The sequence below is a fragment of the Bufo gargarizans genome, chromosome 5 (assembly GCF_014858855.1).
Source record: "Bufo gargarizans isolate SCDJY-AF-19 chromosome 5, ASM1485885v1, whole genome shotgun sequence".
NCBI classification, from domain to species: domain Eukaryota; kingdom Metazoa; phylum Chordata; class Amphibia; order Anura; family Bufonidae; genus Bufo; species Bufo gargarizans.
Window position 1 is genome coordinate 384148645 of NC_058084.1, and position 24183 is coordinate 384172827.

The window sequence follows — 24183 nt, forward strand, 5'->3', positions numbered from 1 at the left end:
TGTTTATACATTGACATTTTTCTCTTATTCCCCCTTTTTCATTATTATGCGATTTGCATTATTTATATATATGCTTCCTTATATTTACTGAGAGTGACGTTACTCATGTTTGTAATCTTAAACTTTTTCAAAAATAAAAGAATTTACAAGAAAGCCTACATTCACAGAAGATCTGTGGTTGGTTCTTCAATATGTTTAGAAAAACCACCCTGCTGAGTGGTGTGCCAATGTACCTAGAAGAACTGATGCCGTTTTGAAGGCAAAGAGCGGTCACACCAAATATTGATTTGATTTAGATTTCTCTTTTGTTCATTCACTTTGCATTTTGTGAACTGATTTGCCCAGTACTGTAGCTGAGATAATTGCTGTGGATTATTTTGTATTCCACACCATTATTGTCTGTCAGTGTAATGTTGACAAGTCAATCATTTAGGTCACGCTTCCGACATGGTCTAATAGGCAGATGCCTCTGGCTTTGTGCCAACGGGCTGGCACAGAAAGCTTTAGGAAGCCCCTAAAGTTGGGTACAGACGTTAAGACTGAGCCAGAATTAAGAGGCATATGCATTGCCATGCTCTTACCCAATACACCTATAATGTTCGAACAAACATAGTTAGAGGGGTTCTACAGAGGATAGACACCCAGGGACCACGCCGATCAGCTGTTTGAGAAGGCAGTGGCGCTCCAGCAGCGCCGCGGCCTTCTCACTGTTTACCGCCGGCCCAGTGATGTCACGACTAGTATCAACTGGTGTGGGCGGGGCTAAGCTCCATTCCAGTGAACAGAGCTTAGCCCCGCCCACACTCATTGATACTAGTCATGACATCAGTGGGCCGGCGGTAAACAGTGAAAAGGCCGCAGCGCTACTGGAGCGCCGCTGCCTTCTCAAACAGCTGATCAGAGGGGTTCCCGTGTGTCGGACCCCCGCCGATCAGAAGCTGATAATCTATTAAGAGGATAGATCAGTTAAAACAAAATGCAGTACCCCTTTAAAGGGGTTGTATCATCTCAGGAAGCGCACAGCGCAAGCACAGCCACCGCTCAATTCGCTCCTATGGGGATGATGGAAATAGCCGAGCCAGTGCTCATCTATTTTCGGCAGTCCCATAGAGATGAATGGATGGTGTCTGTGGATGCGCCCTCCATCACTTTGCGGGCTCCGTTCTAAAGATACTTGCGGGTCTCGGAGGTGGGACCTGCACCTATCAGACATTGGGGGCATATCCTAGCAATATGCCCCCAATGTCTGAGATTATACAACCCCTTTAAAGAGTAAAATGACAAATCAAAAGCTTTATGCATGGTGCATCTGTTGTGGATTTGTGTGTGGAACTACATCAATGCAGAGAACAGTGCAGAAGAATAGGGCTCAGAAAAGCCTATTTACACATAATGGGGCATGTTGTGAATTTTTTAATCCACAGCATGCTTGATCCATTGGTGGATTTGCTGCAGAGTTCATCTACTCAGCAGTCACGTGCCACTCTGGGAACACGTCACCTCTGAAGCCAGTGACAGGCTGCAGTGGTCCATGTGACCACAAATATATATCCTGATATGGACATATATTGTCACTATTATGAAAATACAGTATCATTCATGACAGCTTGGCATAAGACTGACATACCTAGAGATTGTCTTTCATTGTCAATGTCATTGCTTAGATTGTCCTCTGATATGTTGTCACTTATATACGAGTCATCATCTGATACCTAGGAAACAAACAAAACATCCATTAGAGGTGTATCCCATGATTCATGTAAAAAATAAAACTCAAGTCTTAGCTAGATACTTCCTCCTTCGCTGATGTTGGTGTACTATTTTTCACAGCATGCCATGTTTTCCAAAATACCTAATTCTTTGATGACTAAGCCAGAAAAGGCCGTAAAGTGGTCATGCCAGGATTGATTTTCATTTTTTAAATCAGACCTCATACAGTACATGACAATCTCTTTCTAACAAAGCTAGAGCCAGCACTGTGCCTCCTGTGGATCCAGTTTTTCCCCTATTAATTGCTCCAACTGCTCTGCTAGATATATTACAGGCGGGCGGCTAAAGGGGTGTTTGTCCTTTCTCGGGGGAAGGTGGTGAGGGTGTCCTTTCTGGAGCAGCTGTCTCCTTGTAACTCACAGCTTCTAACAATAGATACAGTTGCTGGCAGTTGAAGGATGGAACTGAGCATGTGTGACCATCTCGGTAAGGTGGATAGACAAATAAGGAAAAGAACATACAGCTGGGGTGGCGCTATAAAGATACATTTTATTGAATAATTCAGTAGCTAAGCTGAATTTTTAAGAATGCAATTATGGAAGTATTCAGATCCATGTACAAATTAATGGAAACCATACTTAAGGAGAGGATTGTGAAATTGCAGAAGGCCTCGATGGTAAGGTGTGTCTTTTTGCTGATGACACAGATTTGTAACATGGTTGATGTTCCTGGAGGGATACACCAAATGGAAAAGGATTTAGGAAAAGTAGAGGAAACTTTAAAAATCTGGCAACTAAAATTTAATGTTGATAAGTGCAAGATAATGCTCCTGGGGCGTAAAAACCCAAGGGCAGAATATAGAATCAGTGATACAGTCCTAACCTCAGTATCTGAGGAAAGGGATTTAGGGGTCGTTATTTCAGAAGACTTAAAGGTAGGCAGACAATGTCATAGAGCAGCAGGAAATGCTAGCAGAATGCTTGGGTGTATAGGGAGAGGCATTACCAGTAGAAAGAGGGAGGTGCTCATGCCGCTCTACAGAGCACTAGTGAGACCTCATTTGGAGTATTGGGCTCAGTACTGGAGACCATAACTCCAGAAGGATATTGATACTTTGGAGAGTTCAGAGAAGAGCTACTAAACTGGTACATGGATTGCAGGATAAAACTTACCAGGAAAGATTAAAGGACCTTAACATGTATAGCTTGGAAGAAAGACGAGACAGAGGGGATATGATAAAAACTTTTAAATACATAAAGGGAATCAACAAGGTAAAAGGAGAGAATATTTAAAATAAGAAAAACTGCTACAAGAGGACATAGTTTTAAATTAGAGGGGCAAAGGTTTAAAAGTAATATCAGGAAGTATTACTTTACTGAGAGAGTAGTGGATGCATGGAATAGCCTTCCTGCAGAAGTGGTAGCTGCAAATACAGTGAAGGAGTTTAAGCATGCATGGGATAGGCATAAGGCCATCCTTCATATAAGATAGGGCCAGGGGCTATCCATAGTATTCAGTATATTGGGCAGACTAGATGGGCCAAATGGTTCTTATCTGCCGACACATTCTATGTTTCTATGTAATATTTTTCACGGAACAACTCCTCTACTGACCAAGTACAATGCACAGCAAAGACAGATTTATATTTAATAAAAGTGACACCGGCATATAGCAAGAACACATTTCTATTTCACCAGGATGCAATACCAGGGAACCTCTTGATTTCAGTAATAAAAATTAATAAAAATCCTAAATTCGCAAATGAGAAAATGGTCCAAAAATTACATTATCATTTAGAACAGAGGAACTTCATTGACATTTCCTCAGGCTTTCTAAACAGCAGAGTGAAGCAAACAGGAGACAACCTGGCATACGGCGTTCCTGGCACAGTTCTTTCACACTCGCGTTTGGTGCTGATCCGTCATGGATCTGCACAAATGCATCTGTTCAGATAATAGAACCGCATGCATCCGTTCAGAACGGATCAGTTTGTATTATCTTTAACATTGCCAAAACAGATCCGTCTTGAACACCATTGAAAGTCAATGGGGGATGGATCCACTTTCTATTGTGTCAAATTGTGTCAGTGAAAACGGATCCGTCCCCATTGACTTACATTATGTATCAGGACGGATACGTTTTGCTCAGTTTCGTCAGATGGACACCAAAAGTTCTACTTATTTTGTCAGGGGATTCATTGGTCAGACTCCTACCTATTGGACAGTGGTGGCATATTTCTAGGTTAGGCCTCCAATCTCTGTGGTAAGGCGATTGTGTGCCAGGACGGATCCGTTCGGCTCCGCTTCGTCAGCAGGCAGCGTTATGGTGTCCGCCTCCAGAGCGGAATGGTGACTGAACGGAGGCAAAGTGATGCATTCTGAGCAGATCCTTTTCCATTCAGAATGCATTAGGGCAAAACTGATCCATTTTGGACCGCTTGTGAGAGCCCTGAACGGATCACAAACGGAAAGCCAAAACGCCAGTGTGAAAGTAGCCTAAGACCGTTCCTTTAAAGTGGTACTCCCATCTTAAAGAGGTTTTCCAAGATATTTTTACTGATGACCTGGACAAGTCATCAGTGTCTGATCGGTGGAGGACCCCCGCTGATCAGCTGCTTTCAAAAGACACCTGCGCATACAGTGGCGCCGCACCTTCTCTAGGCCATGTGACGTTATGTTCATCGGTCATGTGGCCTAGGTGCAGCTCAGCACCTTTGAAGAGAACTGGACTGAGCTGCGATACCAAGCACAGCTACTATCCAATGGACGGAGCGGTGCCTGGTGAGCCGAGAGAAGGCATTGACCCTACTGCGAGTGCTTGTGCATTTATGGAATATCCATATACAGGTCCTTCTAAAAAAATTAGCATATTGTGATAAAGTTCATTATTTTCTGTAATGTACTGATAAACATTAGACTTTCATATATTTTAGATTCATTACACACCAACTGAAGTAGTTCAAGCCTTTTATTGTTTTAATATTGATGATTTTGGCATACAGCTCATGAAAACCCAAAATTCCTATCTCAAAAAATTAGCATATCATGAAAAGGTTCTCTAAACAAGCTATTAACCTAATCATCTGAATCAACTAATTAACTCTAAACACCTGCAAAAGATTCCTGAGGCTTTTAAAAACTCCCAGCCTGGTTCATTACTCAAAACCGCAATCATGGGTAAGACTGCCGACCTGACTGCTGTCCAGAAGGCCATCATTGACACCCTCAAGCAAGAGGGTAAGACACAGAAAGAAATTTCTGAACGAATAGGCTGTTCCCAGAGTGCTGTATCAAGGCACCTCAGTGGGAAGTCTGTGGGAAGGAAAAAGTGTGGCAGAAAACGCTGCACAACGAGAAGAGGTGACCGGACCCTGAGGAAGATTGTGGAGAAGGACCGATTCCAGACCTTGGGGGACCTGCGGAAGCAGTGGACTGAGTCTGGAGTAGAAACATCCAGAGCCACCGTGTACAGGCGTGTGCAGGAAATGGGCTACAGGTGCCGCATTCCCCAGGTCAAGCCACTTTTGAACCAGAAACAGCGGCAGAAGCGCCTGACCTGAGCTACAGAGAAGCAGCACTGGACTGTTGCATGTCATTCGGAAATCAAGGTGCCAGAGTCTGGAGGAAGACTGGGGAGAGGGAAATGGCAAAATGCCTGAAGTCCAGTGTCAAGTACCCACAGTCAGTGATGGTCTGGGGTGCCATGTCAGCTGCTGGTGTTGGTCCACTGTGTTTTATCAAGGGCAGGGTCAATGCAGCTAGCTATCAGGAGATTTTGGAGCACTTCATGCTTCCATCTGCTGAAAAGCTTTATGGAGATGAAGATTACATTTTTCAGCACGACCTGGCACCTGCTCACAGTGCCAAAACCACTGGTAAATGGTTTACTGACCATGGTATTACTGTGCTCAATTGGCCTGCCAACTCTCCTGACCTGAACCCCATAGAGAATCTGTGGGATATTGGGAAGAGAAAGTTGAGAGACGCAAGACCCAACACTCTGGATGAGCTTAAGGCCGCTATCGAAGCATCCTGGGCCTCCATAACACCTCAGCAGTGCCACAGGCTGATTGCCTCCATGCCACGCCGCATTGAAGCCGTCATTTCTGCAAAAGGATTCCCGACCAAGTATTGAGTGCATAACTGAACATAATTATTTGAAGGTTGACTTTTTTGTATTAAAAACACTTTTCTTTTATTGGTCGGATGAAATATGCAAATTTTTTTAGATAGGAAATTTGGGTTTTCATGAGCTGTACGCCAAAATCATCATTAAAACAATAAAAGGCTTGAACTACTTCAGTTGTGTGTAATGAATCTAAAATATATTAAAGTCTAATGTTTATCAGTACATTACAGAAAATAATGAACTTTATCATAATATGCTAATTTTTTTTTAGAAGGACCTGTAATATACCTTAAATGGGTTGTCTAATTTAGTAAACCAATATTCATATACTCTATAAGAGAATTCTGAGATAAAACAGGGGGTGCCAGAATAAAGAGGGAGATTACATAGGGCGTCTCTTGCTCTGGAGGATCTGTACTAAATTACATTGTGTAATGCCTATCTTTACCTGTGGTGGCGTGGCACTGCAAGGAAAAAGAATACCGTCAGGTATCCCTGCAGATTATAGGGGTGGATTGAAGCATGGGGACACTTAGTGATCTGCTTAACAGGGTTTTCCGGGATATTTTTATTGATGACCTATCCTCGGGATAGGTCATAAATATCAAATCGTGGGGGGTCAGACATCCGGCACCCCCACCCATCAGCTGGTTGAAGAGAAGGCCACACTCATGCCAGCGCAGCCTTCCCTTCATTGTTTACCCGCTCGCCGTCGACCGCACAGTGGTGAGCAGGTGTAATTACAAGCCGTCCCATTCACTTCTACGGGTCGGCCTCTTCCTATACACTTGTATACTACAGAGCCATCCCACAGAAGTGAATCTTGTAATTACACCTGCTCACTGCTGCGATGTGGATGGCATGCCGGTAAATAATGAAGGGAACGACCTTATCTTCAAACAGCTGATCGATGGGGGTACTGGGTGTCAGACCTGAGGATAGGTCATCAATAAAAATATCTCTGAAAAACCCTTTAATGGTAATAGAACCTAACAACTAGGGACTCTCCAAAGCAGAGAAACTATTTAAAAGGCATCATGGGACCCTCAATCCACTGGGGAAGAAGCATCCGGAGACCCTCCAGGTTCCCAGCTGCTGCAATCTCCATGTGGTGGCAGTGCTTGTGCTCCCCGCCAAGGTAAATAGAAGTTGCAAAGAGTCATGGACATGTCTTGTAAGAAACCTAGCAAGAAGGTATTTTCTTGTAAAGCCGGATCCATTAGAGCTACTAGGATGTCTGCGTGTCCCTGTCTGGTACGGTATATAGATTCCTAGGACGCAGGGCAGGCACTGTAAGCAGGTTCTCCACAGGGAGCAGCAGGAGAACTGGCAACTACAGGGCAGGGCTCAGAAGACTGTTGAAGCATAAGTAACACGGAATTCAGATTCAATTCACAGTAGACATTGATAAATGATAAACACTACAAAGTGCATACTGGTAACCATTCCCACAATTCCCACAGCAACAGAGTGTGCCCGGACAATAGGGGATTGACAGGAAAGGGAAACCACACAGTCTGTGGGGAGTCCGTTCTTTTTCCAGAACACAATAGACGTGATAATTTCTATACGCGCTATAGAATGGTGTTTAGATATCTGACACAAAAATACAGCAGTAGTAACAGTACTAGCTCCGTACAGCAAATAGTCATGTCCCACCGTCTCAACCAAAGCAAAATTACTGTATTACAGTTTATTACTTGTTTTTTGTGAGCCATTTTTCATGGTTACATGGTACTCTACATGCTGGCAGTATACAGCGCAAATACAAGCATACATACAGACGTAGCCGTATGCCTTGTGATGACCTTCAATTCTGCCCTGTTCTAAACCTTTAAAACATCCTAACTCTTAAAAACTCCTGCTGACTCCTACTTAAAAACATTTCTTGAATCCGCTCTTTTCTTAACCTAGAGTCAAAAAGATGCTTGTATTGGCCCTCATCCTAAGGGTACTTTCACACTTGCGTTTTTCTTTTCCGGCATAGAGTTCCGTCACAGGGGCTCTATACCGGAAAATAACTGATCAGGTATATCCCCATGCATTCTGAGTGGAGAGTAATCCGTTCAGTTTGCATCAGGATGTCTTCAGTTCAGTCGTTTTGACTGATCAGGCAAAAGAGAAAACCGTAGCATGCTACGGTTTTATCTCCGGCGAAAAAAACTGAAGACTTGCCTGAATGCCGGATCCGACATTTTTTTCCATAGGAATGTATTAGTGCCAGATCCGGCATTCAAAATACCGGAATGCCGGATCCGTCCTTCCGGTCTGCGCATGCACAGACCTTTAAAAATGAAAAAAAAAAAAAACGGATCCGTTTTGCCTGATGACACCGGAAAAACGGATCCGGTATTGCAATGCATTTTTCTGACTGATCAGGCATTTTTCTGACTGATCAGGATCCTGATCAGTCAGAAAAATGCCTGATCAGTCAGAAAAAATGACATCCAGTTTGCCTGATCAGGCAGTCAGTTCAGGCAACGGAACTGTCTGCCGGAATCAAACAACGCAAGTGTGAAAGTACCCTTACCCGCCTAGATAACTGCAACATTGTTGTCTGTGGACCTGACCTCTAACGGCAGATTTACATGGGACTGCATCAGTCTGATCATTGAGAATGAGTGTTCTTACCAACGCGCGTTCCCAATAATGTTCAGCACATTAAATCAGCGTTCATTTGTTCAGCACATTAAATCATCATCTAAGAACAGCAGATTGTGCTGTGTGAACAGCGATCTGCTGCCCAGATACAACGAATATGTATGAAGGTGAGCATTAGCACTAGCTATCACTCCTTTGATGACTGCTCCTCACCTCCACAGACTGTCCTTTCCCAATGAAAATGTAAATGCACCTTAAAACTCTGTCTCCATCTGCACTAATCATTTCTTTTCTTCTGCTCAGTCATAGGAGAACAAAACACCCGAAGCTGCGATTGGCGATAATGCTGATCACAGACACTTAACCCCTTAGATGCCGTTGTCAATTGTGACCACAGCATTTGAAAGGCTTTTTCCCAGGGGAGCTGTAATCCTGGGGCCCAAATAGCTCTCCCGCGCTGAGATTAGGGGAACCATTTGTTCCCTGTGGTAGCCTTGCGCCTTCTAAAGGCTCTGAGGCTACTACAGTGATAGTTCCCATGAAGCTTTGCCTTTGGCAGGTCTCCATAGGAACATAATGGAACTCCCATAGGCTGCAATGGTAATTTATTACAGTCTATGGGAAAAGCAATCTAACATTTGCATGTTTAAGTCCCCTAAGGAGGAGACTTGATATAAGTATTTTAAAAAATATATATTAAAAAAAAAAGTAAAATTAAATAAGCCACACAAAAAAAAAAAAAAATATATATAATAATAATAATAATAATAATAATAAAGATCATTTGCACCACCGCATCCCAAAACACCCAAACAAATAATAAAAAGTGATCAAAAAGTCATACACTCGAAAACAGATCACACAGGAAGAATGAGCACTCACTCAGATCCGTAGACGCAAATTATTTTAAAAAGTTATGGTGGTCAGAATATAGCAATGCAAAGAAAATATTTCCTTATAAAAGTTTTTTTCTTAAATATTAAAACAAAAGAAAAACTATATAAATGTGGTATTGCCTTCATCCTACTGGCATGGAGAATGAAGGTAACAGGTCAGTTTTGCCACACAGGGGACATTATTATAAAGTACAACTTATCTCGCAGAAAACATGTCTTCAGACAGCACTATGAACGGAAAAATAAAAAAGTTATGCCTCTGGAAAGGCAGAACTTTAATATGCAAAACTGGAAAATCATAGGGTGCTAAAGAGGTTAAGTACAAATACGACATGTTATCAGTATCTACTTCATAACCAATGATATGTGATAATTTAGAAACCAAAAATAAAACGCCAACCTCATTTTCAGATGAGCTCGAAGACAGTAGAACTTCCTGAGCATCAAAGAACTCTGTAAGGGAATCTGTGATAGACCGGCGGCTTTCAGTGGAGATCTGATGAACCAAGGGCCTTTTCTCGTCACACGGCCTCTCCTAATAGTCATAGGGTTAAAAATAATCCATTATTTCATTTTTACTGCTAGTCCTGTGAATATCAGTCTGGAACAAATAAAAACTGGAGAAATTTCAAGCACATATCTGAAAAGTGACAGACTTCGAAGTTTTACAGTATTTTCATCAGACTTAAAAAGCAGCTGCAAACTGATGTGTTCTTCTTCAGTTGTAAATTCTTTCAGATAAGATTGGGAAAGCATGTTCGTGTGATCATGACAGATTTCACATAACAGATTACTTCTTGACAGAGTATATATAAAAAAAAAAAAAAAAAAAGCGCCAAACAGGTAAAAGAACTTCCAGAGAGCTCTATAAACCATCTGTTACTAAAAGCCTGGGTTTTTAGCGCAGGCTGTTTCTTCACAGACTAGGCCAGAGTAAGCTTCGACCCTGGCGGTTAACCCTTTGCTCATACCGCAGTCCATACTACAGCATGATATAAGGCCTCTTTCACACGAGCGTGACAGATTAGGTCCGGATGCGTTCAGTGAAACTCGCACTATTTTGTAAGCAAGTTCAGTCAGTTTTGTCTGCGATTGCGTTCAGTTGTTCAGTTTTTCCGTGCGGGAGCAATGCGTTTTTCACGCGCATGATAAAAAACTGAAGGTTTACAACATCTCTTAGCAACCATCAGTGAAAAACGCATCGCACCCGCCCTTGCTTGCGGATGCAATGCGTTTTTCACGCAGCCCTATTCACTTCTATGGGGCCAGGGCTGAGTGAAAAACTGAATATAGAACATGCTGCGATTTTCACGCAACGCAGAAGTAATGTGTGAAAAACAACGCTCATGTACACAGACCCATTGAAATGAATGGGTCAGGATTCAGTGAGGGTGCCATGCGTTCACGTCACGCATTGCACCCGCGCGGAAAACTCGCTTGTGTGAAAAAGGGGCCTAAGGGGACCCCTGTGCGCAATTGGGTAACCGGGTTTCCTCCTGACCTGAATGGAGACTGGGGGAGTCATCCACAGTCAGCCCTGAGAACCTATAAAAAGGTTTTTTTTAATATGTACCCCTGAACTGCTTAAAAAAAATAATAACATTTCTCCCACATAAAACAAAGCAAATAAAAATAAATAAAAAAGTAGATGCAGATGTCTGCTTCCAGCTCCGAACATATTGCCAAACCGCTGATCGGCGGTGGTGTACAGTAGAGTGTCATCTAGTGATAGGGTTAGGCTATCATCTAATAAAAGGTGGAAAAACCCCTCTATAATATACACACTAATGACAATATTACTAGTCATGTATATTCCAGTAAAGTCTCATAAAAATGAATTCATGCTCCGATACCCAACTGGCTTAGATGTATCCCCTTTCCAATGCTGTGATGACCCAGAAATCACAGAATTCTTATGTAGGTCATGATTTCTTCATGTTTAAGAAGCCAGCTCTACCATTTCTAGTTTAATGTCATCATTCCATATCCTCTCTGCCATACACCTGAGGGCAAGCTGGTCTCCTGACACAGGGACAGGAAACCCTAATGCATTTAGTTCTTTCATAAGAACGATGGTGGATCTCGCGTAACACCAATCTTCAGGCCATCCCTAAATGGGAACTGGCTGCTCATGAATGATTGATTGGATGTGACAAGCTGGTTCTCTACATAATAAAGCCATAAATACTAAACTCTTGTTTGCCACATGAACAGACCCGGCCCTCAAGCTCTCATAAATGGTAATTTTTTTTTTTTTTTTATCTTTAAAGTGTAAATAATAAATGAGGTTCGATTTCTTGTAATAAAATATTGTGAAATACTTAATATAGTGTCAATATAGGGAATAAGTCAGAGGATTTACATAAAAAATGCAAAAAAATAATTTTTTTTAGGTGATTTTTTTATATTTTTAATTTTCCATGTCACTATGTACAATTTCAAAAATCCTAAACTTCTATAGTTTTCACACTGGCCATTAGGCCTAATAATACCCTAACTCTTGTTCTGTAGAGATCTGTTTTCTTCTCATTCTCATCACAGGCAGGATTACAATGACAGGTAACGCCTACACAAATCTACTGGTTATAAGAACACAGTACTGATAGCATAAAGTGTACAGTGAACCAAATGCTCATGAAAACATTAAAGTTAAAGGGTTGTCTGCTTTGGAAATCCAATTTTGTCAAAGGGGTCCTCAGATGATAAGCAGATCACAGGGTGTCCTGCCACTGGAAGACCACAATGATCATCTCTAATCTGTGAGGGAACCTAGCAGCAAGCAACACCACAAAGGAAATTAAACAGTACAAGTTGAGATCAATGGGCTACATGTAATGAACGGACTTGCAGGGTCCTGCAGAGTGAGAGGCAATCTTTCGTAGATAAAAAAAATTTGAACTAAAAGTGGTGAATCCTCGATTCTGGATCCTCAGCTCTTGGAAATGCATATGTCTGGCCCTTTACAACCCTTGTAAAGGAGTAGACCACCCCTTTTAATTCCCGGCGGTGCTGAAGGAAAATTTAACACTTACTACTAGGTTCCCGCCATTGTTTGGAGGTTTCCGGCAGGGGGGCACTTATGTTCATTGACAGTAAGCTGATTCATATCTACAAACCGGTATTGTCCAAAGCGGAGAACCCTTAACAGGTCCACAGTGTAACTGAAAATGAGTTTAATATAACCAGCAGTTGTCTAATGGGCTATACTGCGGATTTAGAAGCACTTCCCTACTAACTACTAGTACATGTTGTCGGGACAATGTAGTACTATGGCAGTGGTGCGTCATAGTGGAGTTACATTTGAGAGGGATATATCCATCTTAGACATTTATGGCCCATCCCAGAAGTGAGGCCTGCATCTATTTCCACGATGTGGGTTCCCTCACCCCCATCCCACCTGGTGAAGCAGCTGTTAGTTATCGTATCTAGGCAGTAGATAGTAAATGGAGAGGTGGCTGTCCAACCACTTCTATGGGAGTCATGGAAGCAGCAAGGCATGCTTGCTCAGCTAACTCCTATGGAAGTGAATGGAGAGAGCTGCAGACTTGCACAGCTCTCCACTCCTCCTCTGTTTGGTAGGTTGGGGTATCCTCGTTCTTGAGACAGGTGCGTGTTCCAGAGGTGGGATCGGCATTTATGATATATCTTGAGGGTATGCCATAAAGTCTGAAATTGGAATACCCCTTAATAGTGTTGAGCGAACTTGGGTTTTAAGTTCGGCGTCTAAAGTTCGGGTTATCGAAGTATCCCGTTATGGATTCCGCTACAATGGACCATAACGGAATTTAGAATCCATAACGGGATTCTTTGATAACCCGAACCCGAACTTTAGACGCCGAACTTAAAACACAAGTTCGCTCAACACTACCCCCTTACCAAACAAAACGGATATAAAAATGTAAAAGATGAATAAATAATAACTTAAAGGGAACCTGTCATCAGAATTGACCTACAGAGCTACTACTGTTCCTACTGTTCATCCTCTCCTCATTTATAAACTGGCTTTAATTGTCTTCATATCAAAAATCTACTTTGAAAATATATCTGACATCATCCCCAGGTAGCTCAAGGAGTCACTGAGACGGTAGCGCTGGATGACACGAGTCACAAGTCACCCCCCAGCTCTCCTGACCATCTCACTCTTCTAGACCTCCCCTCTCCTAGACCACCTCTTGCCTTCTTGACATCATCGCCCGGACAAGCATGCTTGAGGACTGATGTCAGCTGATCACAGTAAACGCTTGAAGCAAGGTGTATACACCTCCGCCCACTTCACATGTCTGGATCGCAACAGCGCAAAGAGGTCTTCTGCACCGGCTCAAGATTTCACTCAGCCGGGGGCTGACGTCAGGATTGCAGTCAGAGAGGGGAGGTCTGTAACACAAACAGTGAAATGTCCCAGTGCCTCCCTGAGCTACCTGGGGATGATGTCAGGTATATTTTGAGCCGATTTTTGACATGAAGACAATACTTTTGAGCGTAAACAAAGTCAGTCAATGAATGGAGGGAGGATGAACAGTAGAAACATGCAATTAGCTCTATAGGTCAATTCTAAAGACAGGTTCCCTTTAACAGCAAGGCAAAAACACATGGCAGCTTTTCCTGAATTTGGACAGGCAAAAACAGCCCCACCTACTATACCATGATAAAGGGTGGAACCATGACCTGCTTCCAGCAAGCTGACACGGCATGCATTAATGGACCACATAAGAACAGACTCAAGATACAGCAAAGGCTTCACGGCGGTCACATATATTAGGGTCAGCAGATTTATGGAAGCTGCGATATCTATGTCGTAGCACAGACTGCACCCAGACAAGGTTTAACCCATGATGACACATATCTATGTACACTTTCATCCAAGGGCCATAAACCATTTTGTTTTGGTTGCAATTTTTTTCAAGAGGGAGATCTGCACCCACCTTTATTGGACTGCATTTTGCAACAGGGGCTGAATCATGAAGCAAAGAATCAGCATGTACTCTGTGTAAGCGTTCTTTAAGTTCAGCATTTTGTTTTACAGCCTGGAATAATAATAAAAAAATATATATACAGACACTAATAGAATAGATCAAGACCGGGTAAATTGTGGGTTGTGCGGATGGGAAATGCTGTGTAAAAGTGTACATAGTATTGTGCCTGTTGCAAAAGCTCATAAAAGCGTCAAGCAGCAGACATTGTGGGCCTCATCCATAAAAGTTTTCAGTTCTTATGTCTGCCATAGACAGTAAATCCTAGGTTAGTAGGAAAGGATGCATATATCAGAATTAAAGGAGTTAGACATATTGCTGACCTATCCTCAGGACAGGTCAACAATATCAGATCGGTGGAGGTTCTACACCTGGCACTATCCTCCCAATCAGCTCAGATCCCATGTGAATAGGAGCTGAGCTGAAATACTCCAACACTGGAAACTACACAGTGTATGGGGCCTTCTGCTACCAATCCGTAAACTTCCTAAGGTTTCCGTTCCCGAAACAGCTGATCAGTGGAGGTGCAGGGTGTTGGACCCCCACCGATCTGATATTGAAGACCTATCCTGAGGAGGCCATCAGTATCTTTAGCCCAGACATTGCCTTTAATCCTGGAAATTTAAGTAAATATTCTAGTCAAATGAATGGCCATTTATGTAACACAAGGACGGACTGGGTCTATTGCAGCAGTACACAGAGCAGGGTCCAAAGCAGAGAACTCCCTTTATGAACATAGACTGTCCTGCTGATCCAACCTAGCCATACAAAATATCTCATAGAAGAAGTTTTCAGTCCTTATTTTATGCTTTAAAAGGGTTTTCCAGGTTTGTTTTTACCGACAACCTATCCCCAAGGATAGGTCATCAGCATCTGATCAGTGGGGGTCCAACACCCAGGACCCCCGCTGATCAGCTGTTTTGCAAAGGCAGCATCACTCCTGTGAGCGATGCTTCCTTCTTGCAGCTTACCAAGCACAGCGCAATGCATTGCTTGGTATCGCGCTCAGCCCTCTTCACTTCAATGGGTCTGAGCTGCTCCTAGGCCACATGAATGATGAGCGAGTCATCACTAGCTTATGAAAAGCAGAGGGAAGGCTGCGTTTCTCACAGGAGCGCCACTGCCTTCTCAAACAGCTAATCAGCGGGTGCCTGGGTGTCGGACCCCCACCGATCAGATACTAATCACCTATCCAGACGATAGGTCATCAGTAAGAAAATCTCGGAAAACCCCTTTAAAGCAATGGAGATTAACCTATAGATTATGGAGCGTTAGACGTGGCTATCAATCCACCAGAGTTGTCCTCCTGTTTGCATGCAAAGTCACTTTCTATTATAATTTTGGAGGATAGTACACCCTGTACACTAGGTACTGCAGATTGACAGGGCACAAGTAACCCCCGTTTTCTGGATGTACAATCAGCAGGGTATCTAGGCAGAAGGTAAGGAAGCAGAGTGTATGCATGGAGCTACATGTACAGTACACAGATGAAAGGTACCAGGGGCCACAAAGTGAGCAAAAGCATCATACGGATGATTAACTCCCACAAACTAAATGTGAGCATAGAACATGATCCATCTGGATGACGTAGACATATATTGAGTCACTTACTGCTGCTAAGGCATTCTTCAAACCCATAATTTGAGGGGTCGGGGAAGAGTCTTGCTCTAATAGCCGCTTAAGCTTCTCTCGCTCGGTGAACACTGCGCTGTATGCAGACTTTAACGTGAAATAAGCTGCAGAGAACAAAAGTGGATATCAGTAAGGTCGACTACTTTATGACCGCATCATCATGAGAAGACACACAGGCACATTTGCCACCAATTTATCAGAATAGAACATGCATATATGGCGACCTCCACACTTCATAGGTACACGTTTGGTGGATTGCCCAATGTATACCATACAGCATGTTTTTTCCTGAATGCCTCTGTATGAAATAGCGCACTCTACTGGACACTTTTGGCCTCCGTTGCCTGAATGAGGGCGTATGGATTCATTTGTCGGAGGTTTTCGTGCTGCATACAAAAAACGTACACTGCAAATACAGTGTGAAAGCAGACACATGTAACCCAACTCATAATTACACACACTTATCTAATGCCGCCTCCCGGCTGTTATATACATATATGCGAATATTTTGTGCCCAAACAGTAAATGCAAGTTGCTGTGCCCAACCCCCTTTGCAATATGTACATGTTACCCAAAATGGGCAAAAGGGGACGCATATATAGGTAGGTGAAATGTGAAATTAATTTCATTCTCAGATCTTCCATGATGACAATACTAATGGCCACAGCACAGACTGTTGAGGCCTAAAGGGGTTGCCCAACTCTCAGGCCATATACCACCAAGTCCAGTGCAGTGGTCACAAGCGGTATATTGACAAGTCATCACTACAGTCAAAACATCTCATCATGGCTGAAGCAGCAGGGGCGATAGAACCGGCTGTGCTGGAGCGGAGGGGATTCAGGACTATCCGAGTCTTTTCCTTTTCATTGGCACGATGCTTCATTTTACGTGGTCACCTAAGAACTGAATATCGAACCTGTAGGGCAGGGATGCTCAACCTGCCGCCCTCCAGCTGTTGTAAAACTACAACTCCTCCCCCTTCGCCCCCGTGTCCTTCTGTAAGCTGTCTGGGCATGCTGGGAGTTGTAGTTTTGCAACAGCTGGAGGGCCGCAGGTTGAGCATCCCTGCTGTAGGGGGCTGGCCAGCAGACTACAATACAGGATCTAATCATTCAGAGCGCACTTCCATGTGCTACACATCGCCAGAAGGCACGCTTGAATGTTAATGTGTGTATGCCACCATGTCGGGAAGAACTTTATCATATCTACAGTCTACAAAGACAAGGTGAACTTTAAAGAGGAAATGTATTAAACGGCCGTGATCCGTCTTATGGCAGCAGTCCAAGGGCACAGGGCATGACTGTGTCTGCATCTTTATACACAGGACGATAAAATGATGTCACTGTGACTAATACGTGACCTCCAAATGCGAGACATCTAAATCATCCCATCATAGAAGAGGAAATAAAAATATCAAGAACATGTGGACCAGAATTGCGTAATATATAGAGATTTATTCCTGAATTTTGATTTCAAGGTCCTTCTGGGTCCCGCTCTAATCCCCACGACACAAGGTTTCCTGACCCCCTTGTCACAGGAGCCATGACTGGAGAGGTGGCCCTGTCCCCTCATTTTTAAGGGAGTCCTTAAAAGCGCATGTATCAAATATACTATAAAATGTCTTAAAGTGAGAATACCCCTTTAGAGGGAAGTTGCCAGGACATACTGCCATGTCTATGTTATAGAGGAGGAAGAGCTTACTAGATTGATAAATGGTTTTGGAGAAGACCTGTAATTTATTGACATACATCTCTGCTCGCTCTGGAAAACCCCTTTAATTCACTTATTTCTAGCTGCGGTTTTTTTCAATATTCTGTAATAATTTTTTAATATATTTGTATAGATGTTCCATTTCTGCATTCCAGAACTGTGAATCCTCTGCCTAGATTTAAATGATTACATTCTGGCTACCTGCAGCTGCCACTAGGGGGAACTTAGGAGCTCACTGTATACAGCCATATGTTAAACTTAATAATAAAACACTATACAATAAACTCCCCCTAGTGGTGGCTGCAGGCAGCATGACTTCTGTAACACAAAACCAAACTGTAATAATGAGATATAAAGAAAATAAGCAGCACAGGCTTTTAGATAAATCACGTTCAAAAGGCGGACATTTATAGTTCTAGTGAGACGGCAGTCTTCACTGGCTTCTCCCACCTTTGTGTGCAATATGACACAAATCGTCATGCATCTTGGAGAACTCTGAGCTGTCCGGTCCGCTGGAGTATTGTTTCTCCTCTGTGTAATCTATGGTGGAGAGGTTTGGGTTGGAAGCATGCAATCTTACATTCCCGGCAAAGGTTTGTGGCACCTAAAATAAAAAATGGGGAAACAATGAAAACATAACAATTTATACCATGTGTTGATGGAGTTTTCTACGCTTGGACAGAAAATACCAAGAAATAAGTGGAAGTCTGGACTGAACAGAAAGCTGGAGGATAGATTGGTGCGAAGAAACATTTTTATTACTTTTTTGTGTTCGTTTAATTTTGTCTGTATGAACAATGGATTTATATACGGGAACATAGGGAGAGGAACAAACAGCATTTGTAATCTCTGCTGTCAAAACACTACAACTGCTAACAATACGGCGACCGGCTACTGTTTACATGCCGCGCGTAAGATGGACAGCGGGAGCCGCAACCTGCTGCTTATCATCCGTTCTTAGTTCTCCAAGTTGGATATCATTTGTCAAAACAATGTTTCCTGGCTGTAAACTTGTTAAACGGTTATCATATCTGCTCAAGAAAGCTGCAATGGATGTATGAAGAAAATATCAAAAATTTGCACAAACCACTGCAAGTTGTCAGGGGTGGCAATTACCAGATTTTTTGCTTTATAAGACGCAGTTATTCCCCCCAAAAAACATAAGCGTGTGTCTCAAAAAGTGAATACTCTTGGAAACGCTCTTTAATACAGTAGGAACTGGGAGCGGTGATTACAGTGCCCCTAGTGCGGGCTTTACTCACCGCTCCCTGATCTTCTGGTGGTGCCATACTCTGCGCAGCGCTGTCTGGAGCAGGACAAGCAAGTTATTTTATTTAGTTATTTTTGTCTGATCTGAGGTCTGATTAACATAGGGCTTCTGATCTGATGTCTGATTAACATTGAGGGTCTGATCGGTGGTCTAACATGGGGGGGTTCTGATCTGAGGTCTGCTTAAAAGTGGTGGTGGGGTGTCTGATCTGAGGTCTGATTAACATTGGGGGGTATGATCTGAGGCCTGATGAAAAATACTATTTTTTTTTCCCTCCTCTAAAACCTAAGTGCGTCTTATGGTCCAGTGCATTCTATAAAGCAAAAAATACGGTATACAAGAACCATATGCATTATGCAGGCTCTTTAACGGGGTATTCCCATCTCGACAATTATGGCATAGCCAAATGGTTATGCCATAAATATCAAATAGGTGCTGGTCCCACCACTGGGACCAGTCCTAGCTCAAGAGTGGGAACCCGTCCTGCTACAGTGAATAGAGAGATGGCCGCACATGTGCAGCTATCTTCATTCACTGGTATGGGACTTCTGAAAATAGCAGAACATGCTTACAATTTTTGGAAGTCACCCAGCAGCAAATGGAGGGAGCCAGACATGTCTGGCCACCTCTAAGTTCACTGCAAAGCGACTGGGTCACATTCTTGAGGTAGGATGGGTCCCAGAGTTGGGACCTGAGCCTACTGGACGTTTATGGCATATCCTTAGGATATGCCATAAATGTCCAGATGGGACATACCTTTTTATTGGTATATTCACACTGCAGATTTACCAATATAGATGTATGACAAATCCGCTGCATTTTACAGTCCCAGCAAAGAAATCTTATCCCCACACTGCGAAAAAAAACTGCAGACTTTACACTTTGCCAGCAATGCATAGGATGAAATCTGCAGCAAATACGGGGGAAAAAAAGCAGCCGAATCCACAGTGGAAAATCCACTGCTGGCGGCTGTATACTCAGTATTACTTGTATGCTGCATATTATTTGCAACTGGTGGATTATATGGGCTGTATATGGAAGTTCCATCTTAGCACTAGTATGTGGTCTAAGATTAGGAGAAATGAATACTGTCTGAAATAGTTAGAGGAAGTCCTAGTTTGCTTGTTGTCCAAGGCACCATTTTGATAAAACTAACCATTAGAAAGCACCTATATTTCTGTCTACCTCCAGTTATTTGCAGCAAGTATATATTCCTAAAAGTTGTAGGTGTCAGAGCACAATGAAGAACTCATCAATAGACCAATGAGAAGAACACTAAGTGCTACCTGTAAGGAGCCTTTTGCATCTTTGTTGGAGCCTTTTGTTCTCCACTTCTTCCGGTGTATTCCTTTCTCTTTCTTGGGGCTTTCAAAAGCACCAGCCTTCCATAAAATATTAAGAGCAGTTATTAGAAGAACACTTTCCTGTAATTCTGGATGATAATGACTACGAAGAAGTAGCTGCACGTTATAAGCTTACAAAACCACAAGCCAAAACCTCAGTCTACACTGCTAAGCTACAACAGTCCTAAAAGGTATTGTCATGGTGTGTCGATGGGGGTTAAAGGGAATCTATCACCTATATTTTACCAATTAAAGGAGTTTTCTACGTTTTTTCTTTTTTTTACTGATCGGTGGGGGTCCTACGCCCTAGACCCCTGTTGATCAGCTGTTCGATAAAGCCACTATGCAGACCAGGGCCTCCTTAGCTTTTGACTGACAGGTCCATGTTCCTGCAAAGTGAGCACTACAGGTCCTGTCAATCAAGAAGGTAAGGAAGAGGCTGGCAGAGGAAGAAGGAGGAACGAGGGTGCACAGAGTGGCTTTGGCCTGCCTTCGGTGCACTTAACTGCTTATTTGCATATGGATTAAAAGTACGTTTTCTCCGAAATGACGATACAGATTGGTAAGTGAAAGTAAGTCCTACAAGGCATTGTGCCTGGTTTAACAGTGAATTTCCTAGTGACAGACTCCCTTTAATTAACGTTAAATGACATTTAATATATGAATAAGTCAGTAAGATTTTAAAACTTATATAGTGTAAAAGATTTATCAGCAGAGCTTCTCAGGATACCTGGATGGCGTTTATTGCAGGTGCAGAATATGTCCTATGAAGAACCTCCATGTTCTGTAGAACTTGACTCATTTCCACCAGATAGCTGTGACACTGTGACAGGTCTGTGGGAGAAAAGAAGACCACCGCTGTAAAATTCTGGCCTGCCAAGTCATTTAAGGCTGAACCCAACAGCTCTGAAACCTTCAATTGCTTACTTGCTGAGATGTGCATTTCCTGCCAAAAACATGATACACAAACACTGTTCAACAAGAAAGCAATAAGACTGCACGACCTCAATCGGAGGATTAGGGCACATTCACACAGTATATTTTGTGTCAAAAACGGTCCGGCCCTCTTTAATGGTAAGCAAAACATTTTTAAATTTTTCCCGTTTTTCGCAAGAACTATGCCTAATGCAGAATAAAACTAATAAACTAAAATGATACTTTATCATGGAATATGATGGCAAAACCCTCACCTTAAAGCCTTAAAGGGGTTGTCCGGGTTCAGAGCTGAACCCGGACATACCCTTATTTTTACCCTGGCAGCGTCCCTGAGGCTAGCATCGGAGCACCTCATGCCCTGATGCGCTCCCTTGCCCTGCGCTAGATCGCGCAGGGCAAGGGCTCTTTTGTTTACCATAACACATTGCCGGGCGGAAACCTCCGCCCGGCAGTGTGTTCGGTGACATCACCGGCTCTGATGGGCGTGCTTTAGTGCTGCCCTAACAGTTTTACTGGCTAGGGCAGCGCTAAAGCCCGCCCATCAGTGCCGGTGACGTCACCGGTCTTCCTGGCAGCCCCATGGAGAGCCCGGTTCGTCACTGGAACTCCTAAAAATGCCTTTGCCCTGCGCGATTTAGCACATGGCAAAGGAGAGCATCAGAGCATGATCTGCTCCGATGCTCAAGTCAGGGGGGCTGCTGGGGTGAAAATGGAGGCATGTCCGAGTCTCAGCTCTGAACCCGGACAAACCCTTTAAGCTAGTCATAGGAAAATCTGATTAAGGTCTCATGCACACGACCGGTCAGCAAATCACAGATCCGCAAAATATGGATGCAGTCAACGTGCTGTCCCCTATTTTTTTTGTGGACCCATTGTTTTCAATGGGTCAATGGTATGTATTTTGTGGACATTCAATCTTTTTGTGGAATGAACATCCAGATGCGTAGAGCACACAAATGATCCATGTGCTTTCTGCATCTATAGGTCACTTCTGTAAAAAAAAAAAAAAACAGAACATGTCCTATACTTAAATATGTGGATGCTACACGGACTGCATTCGTATTTTGTGGGTCTGCGATTTGCTGACAACAAAACTGATACAGTCGTGTGCACGAAACCTTATTCCGCATTTTGACATGGAGAGGGCGTGGAGTGACAGCCATCAAGCCGCCATTGAAGACTGACCTATTAATCTCATTTTGCTGAAATAAATTTAGTTGGCCCACCTCTAAGGAGGACCGGCCAGCTCTCCTGACAGGTCTTAATAATTCTGGAGCATCTTTTCTCTGCACAGAGTCTTCCCTCAGTTATTCCTTCTGGAAATGTATGAATCAATTGACAACTATAATCGCAATGGGGCGCGTCCCAACACTCTGACACTGTCCTCTCATTGCTGGGAGTCTTACAATTTGCTAGGACTCTCCTAGCTACACATTTTCTGGAGGAATAACAGAGAAACGAAGCAACGTTTCTGAGAAATGATGTTCTGCAATTGTAATTTCATGGAAAATGCAAGTGTCTTGTAAATACATATAGAGAGGCGACAGGTCCCCTTTAATGAAGCGAAAGCCATACTGAAAATCTTAGTGGGTAAGCGGTCTCACATCGGCTAGCGAAAAATAAGATGGTGGCAATAACTCAGCCTCACAGACGGAGCGGGATTCATTGCTGGTAACAGTACACAATGTCCAAGGATGATTAGAACTGTAGCATTGGATTCGTTCAGGACATCCAAAGCCACTAGCAAAACAACACTGCATATTAAAGCGTAAAGAAATAAATGGCGCCATGGTCTCCGCAATGTCTTCCACTCCATCTGTTACACAATACATAAACACGCTGGCATCTGTAATACAATGAAGTGTGAGGAAACGCTGCAGAGGCAGCCTCTAAATACACAAGTGAAGCGCGTGAACGATAACCACACCATTCTAAAGCACTTGAATTATTTATCGCGCTTTATTGAGAAGGCGCCACAACTGGCCGCAGTGTATTTAGCTACCTTTAGCACATTTATCCATATCGTCATTAGACTGGAGCCAGGCTGGGACTTTGCCGTCATTATTTAAGCAGGAAAAGTTCAGGCCGCCTGCCAGCTTCAGTGAGTTCTGCCTGATGAATGGCGTTTCCTGTGACAGTAAGCACGAAATCGCTGGTTAATGCACTCCTGTTTATGAGGCGGACGAGAACTCTATAATCGCCATATCTGTTAGGCTACATCATAATATATTTAAGAGAATAGATTGATATCAGGAATTGTAAATACTATATGATCGGCGAAAAGGGCCAATCCCGCCAACCAACTGCTTCCTTCTACAAGCGTGAACACCCAGCCTAGGGGGCTTGTCCTTCAACTCCAGCGCATGCGCTTTAGAGGTTTACAGCACATGCACCACAGTTAAAGAATAACGAAGCGTAATGGCGATGTGTGGCTGCCAAGTTATAAAAAAGATTCAGGTCTACATTAATAAGGGTTGTCCCTTCCATGGCAGAGATGGGAATAACCACAGTAAGCGCTGGTCAGAAGAGGTGGAGTTACAGAAATGGCAGAGCGGGCGACGCACAGCTGTTACTGTACCCAAACAGAGTAGCACAGTAAGCCATTATGTTTGTGTACGGTTGGGAGATCTCAAAAAATTTTCTCACGATAACGATATTAAGAAATTTTTCGCGCTAATGATATATATATAGCGCGAAAAATACCCAATTAAAAGAAAAAAACACTCAAAACTTGTTTCTTTGTTGCCTCCATACATTATAATGTCTCCTTGATGCACCCATACAATATACAGTAATATCTCTTACTCCACCGAGAACAGGGTTCCAGCCGCCCCCCCCCCCCCCCGACCATGCTAGCGGAAAACCTTGACAAATGGGTTGTTCAGAGTGTGCCCATCACAAGTGCACATTGTCAAAAAGGGCACATTGGCATCATAAACATGCCTTTCAGTCAAATAATACATTGGGGGCCATTTACTAAAGGCCAC

General features: G+C 43.1%; 1 protein-coding gene across 3 annotated transcripts in view; it reads right to left on the reverse strand.

The window, feature by feature from the left end:
* Positions 1-24183, reverse strand: part of OSBPL3 (oxysterol binding protein like 3) — a 201066-nt gene that overhangs the window by 37071 nt on the left and 139812 nt on the right. For 2 of the 3 annotated variants that reach the window (XM_044292688.1, XM_044292687.1), the window contains exons 8-15: positions 23199-23325; positions 20991-21094; positions 20204-20299; positions 18098-18251; positions 15917-16041; positions 14258-14359; positions 9736-9870; positions 1628-1712 (exon numbers count right to left, since the gene is read on the reverse strand). In XM_044292688.1, the coding sequence (XP_044148623.1) occupies positions 1628-1712; positions 9736-9870; positions 14258-14359; positions 15917-16041; positions 18098-18251; positions 20204-20299; positions 20991-21094; positions 23199-23325 (928 nt within the window). The remainder of the gene's footprint in view (positions 1-1627; positions 1713-9735; positions 9871-14257; positions 14360-15916; positions 16042-18097; positions 18252-20203; positions 20300-20990; positions 21095-23198; positions 23326-24183) is intronic. The other variant, XM_044292689.1, reaches the window with a different exon arrangement.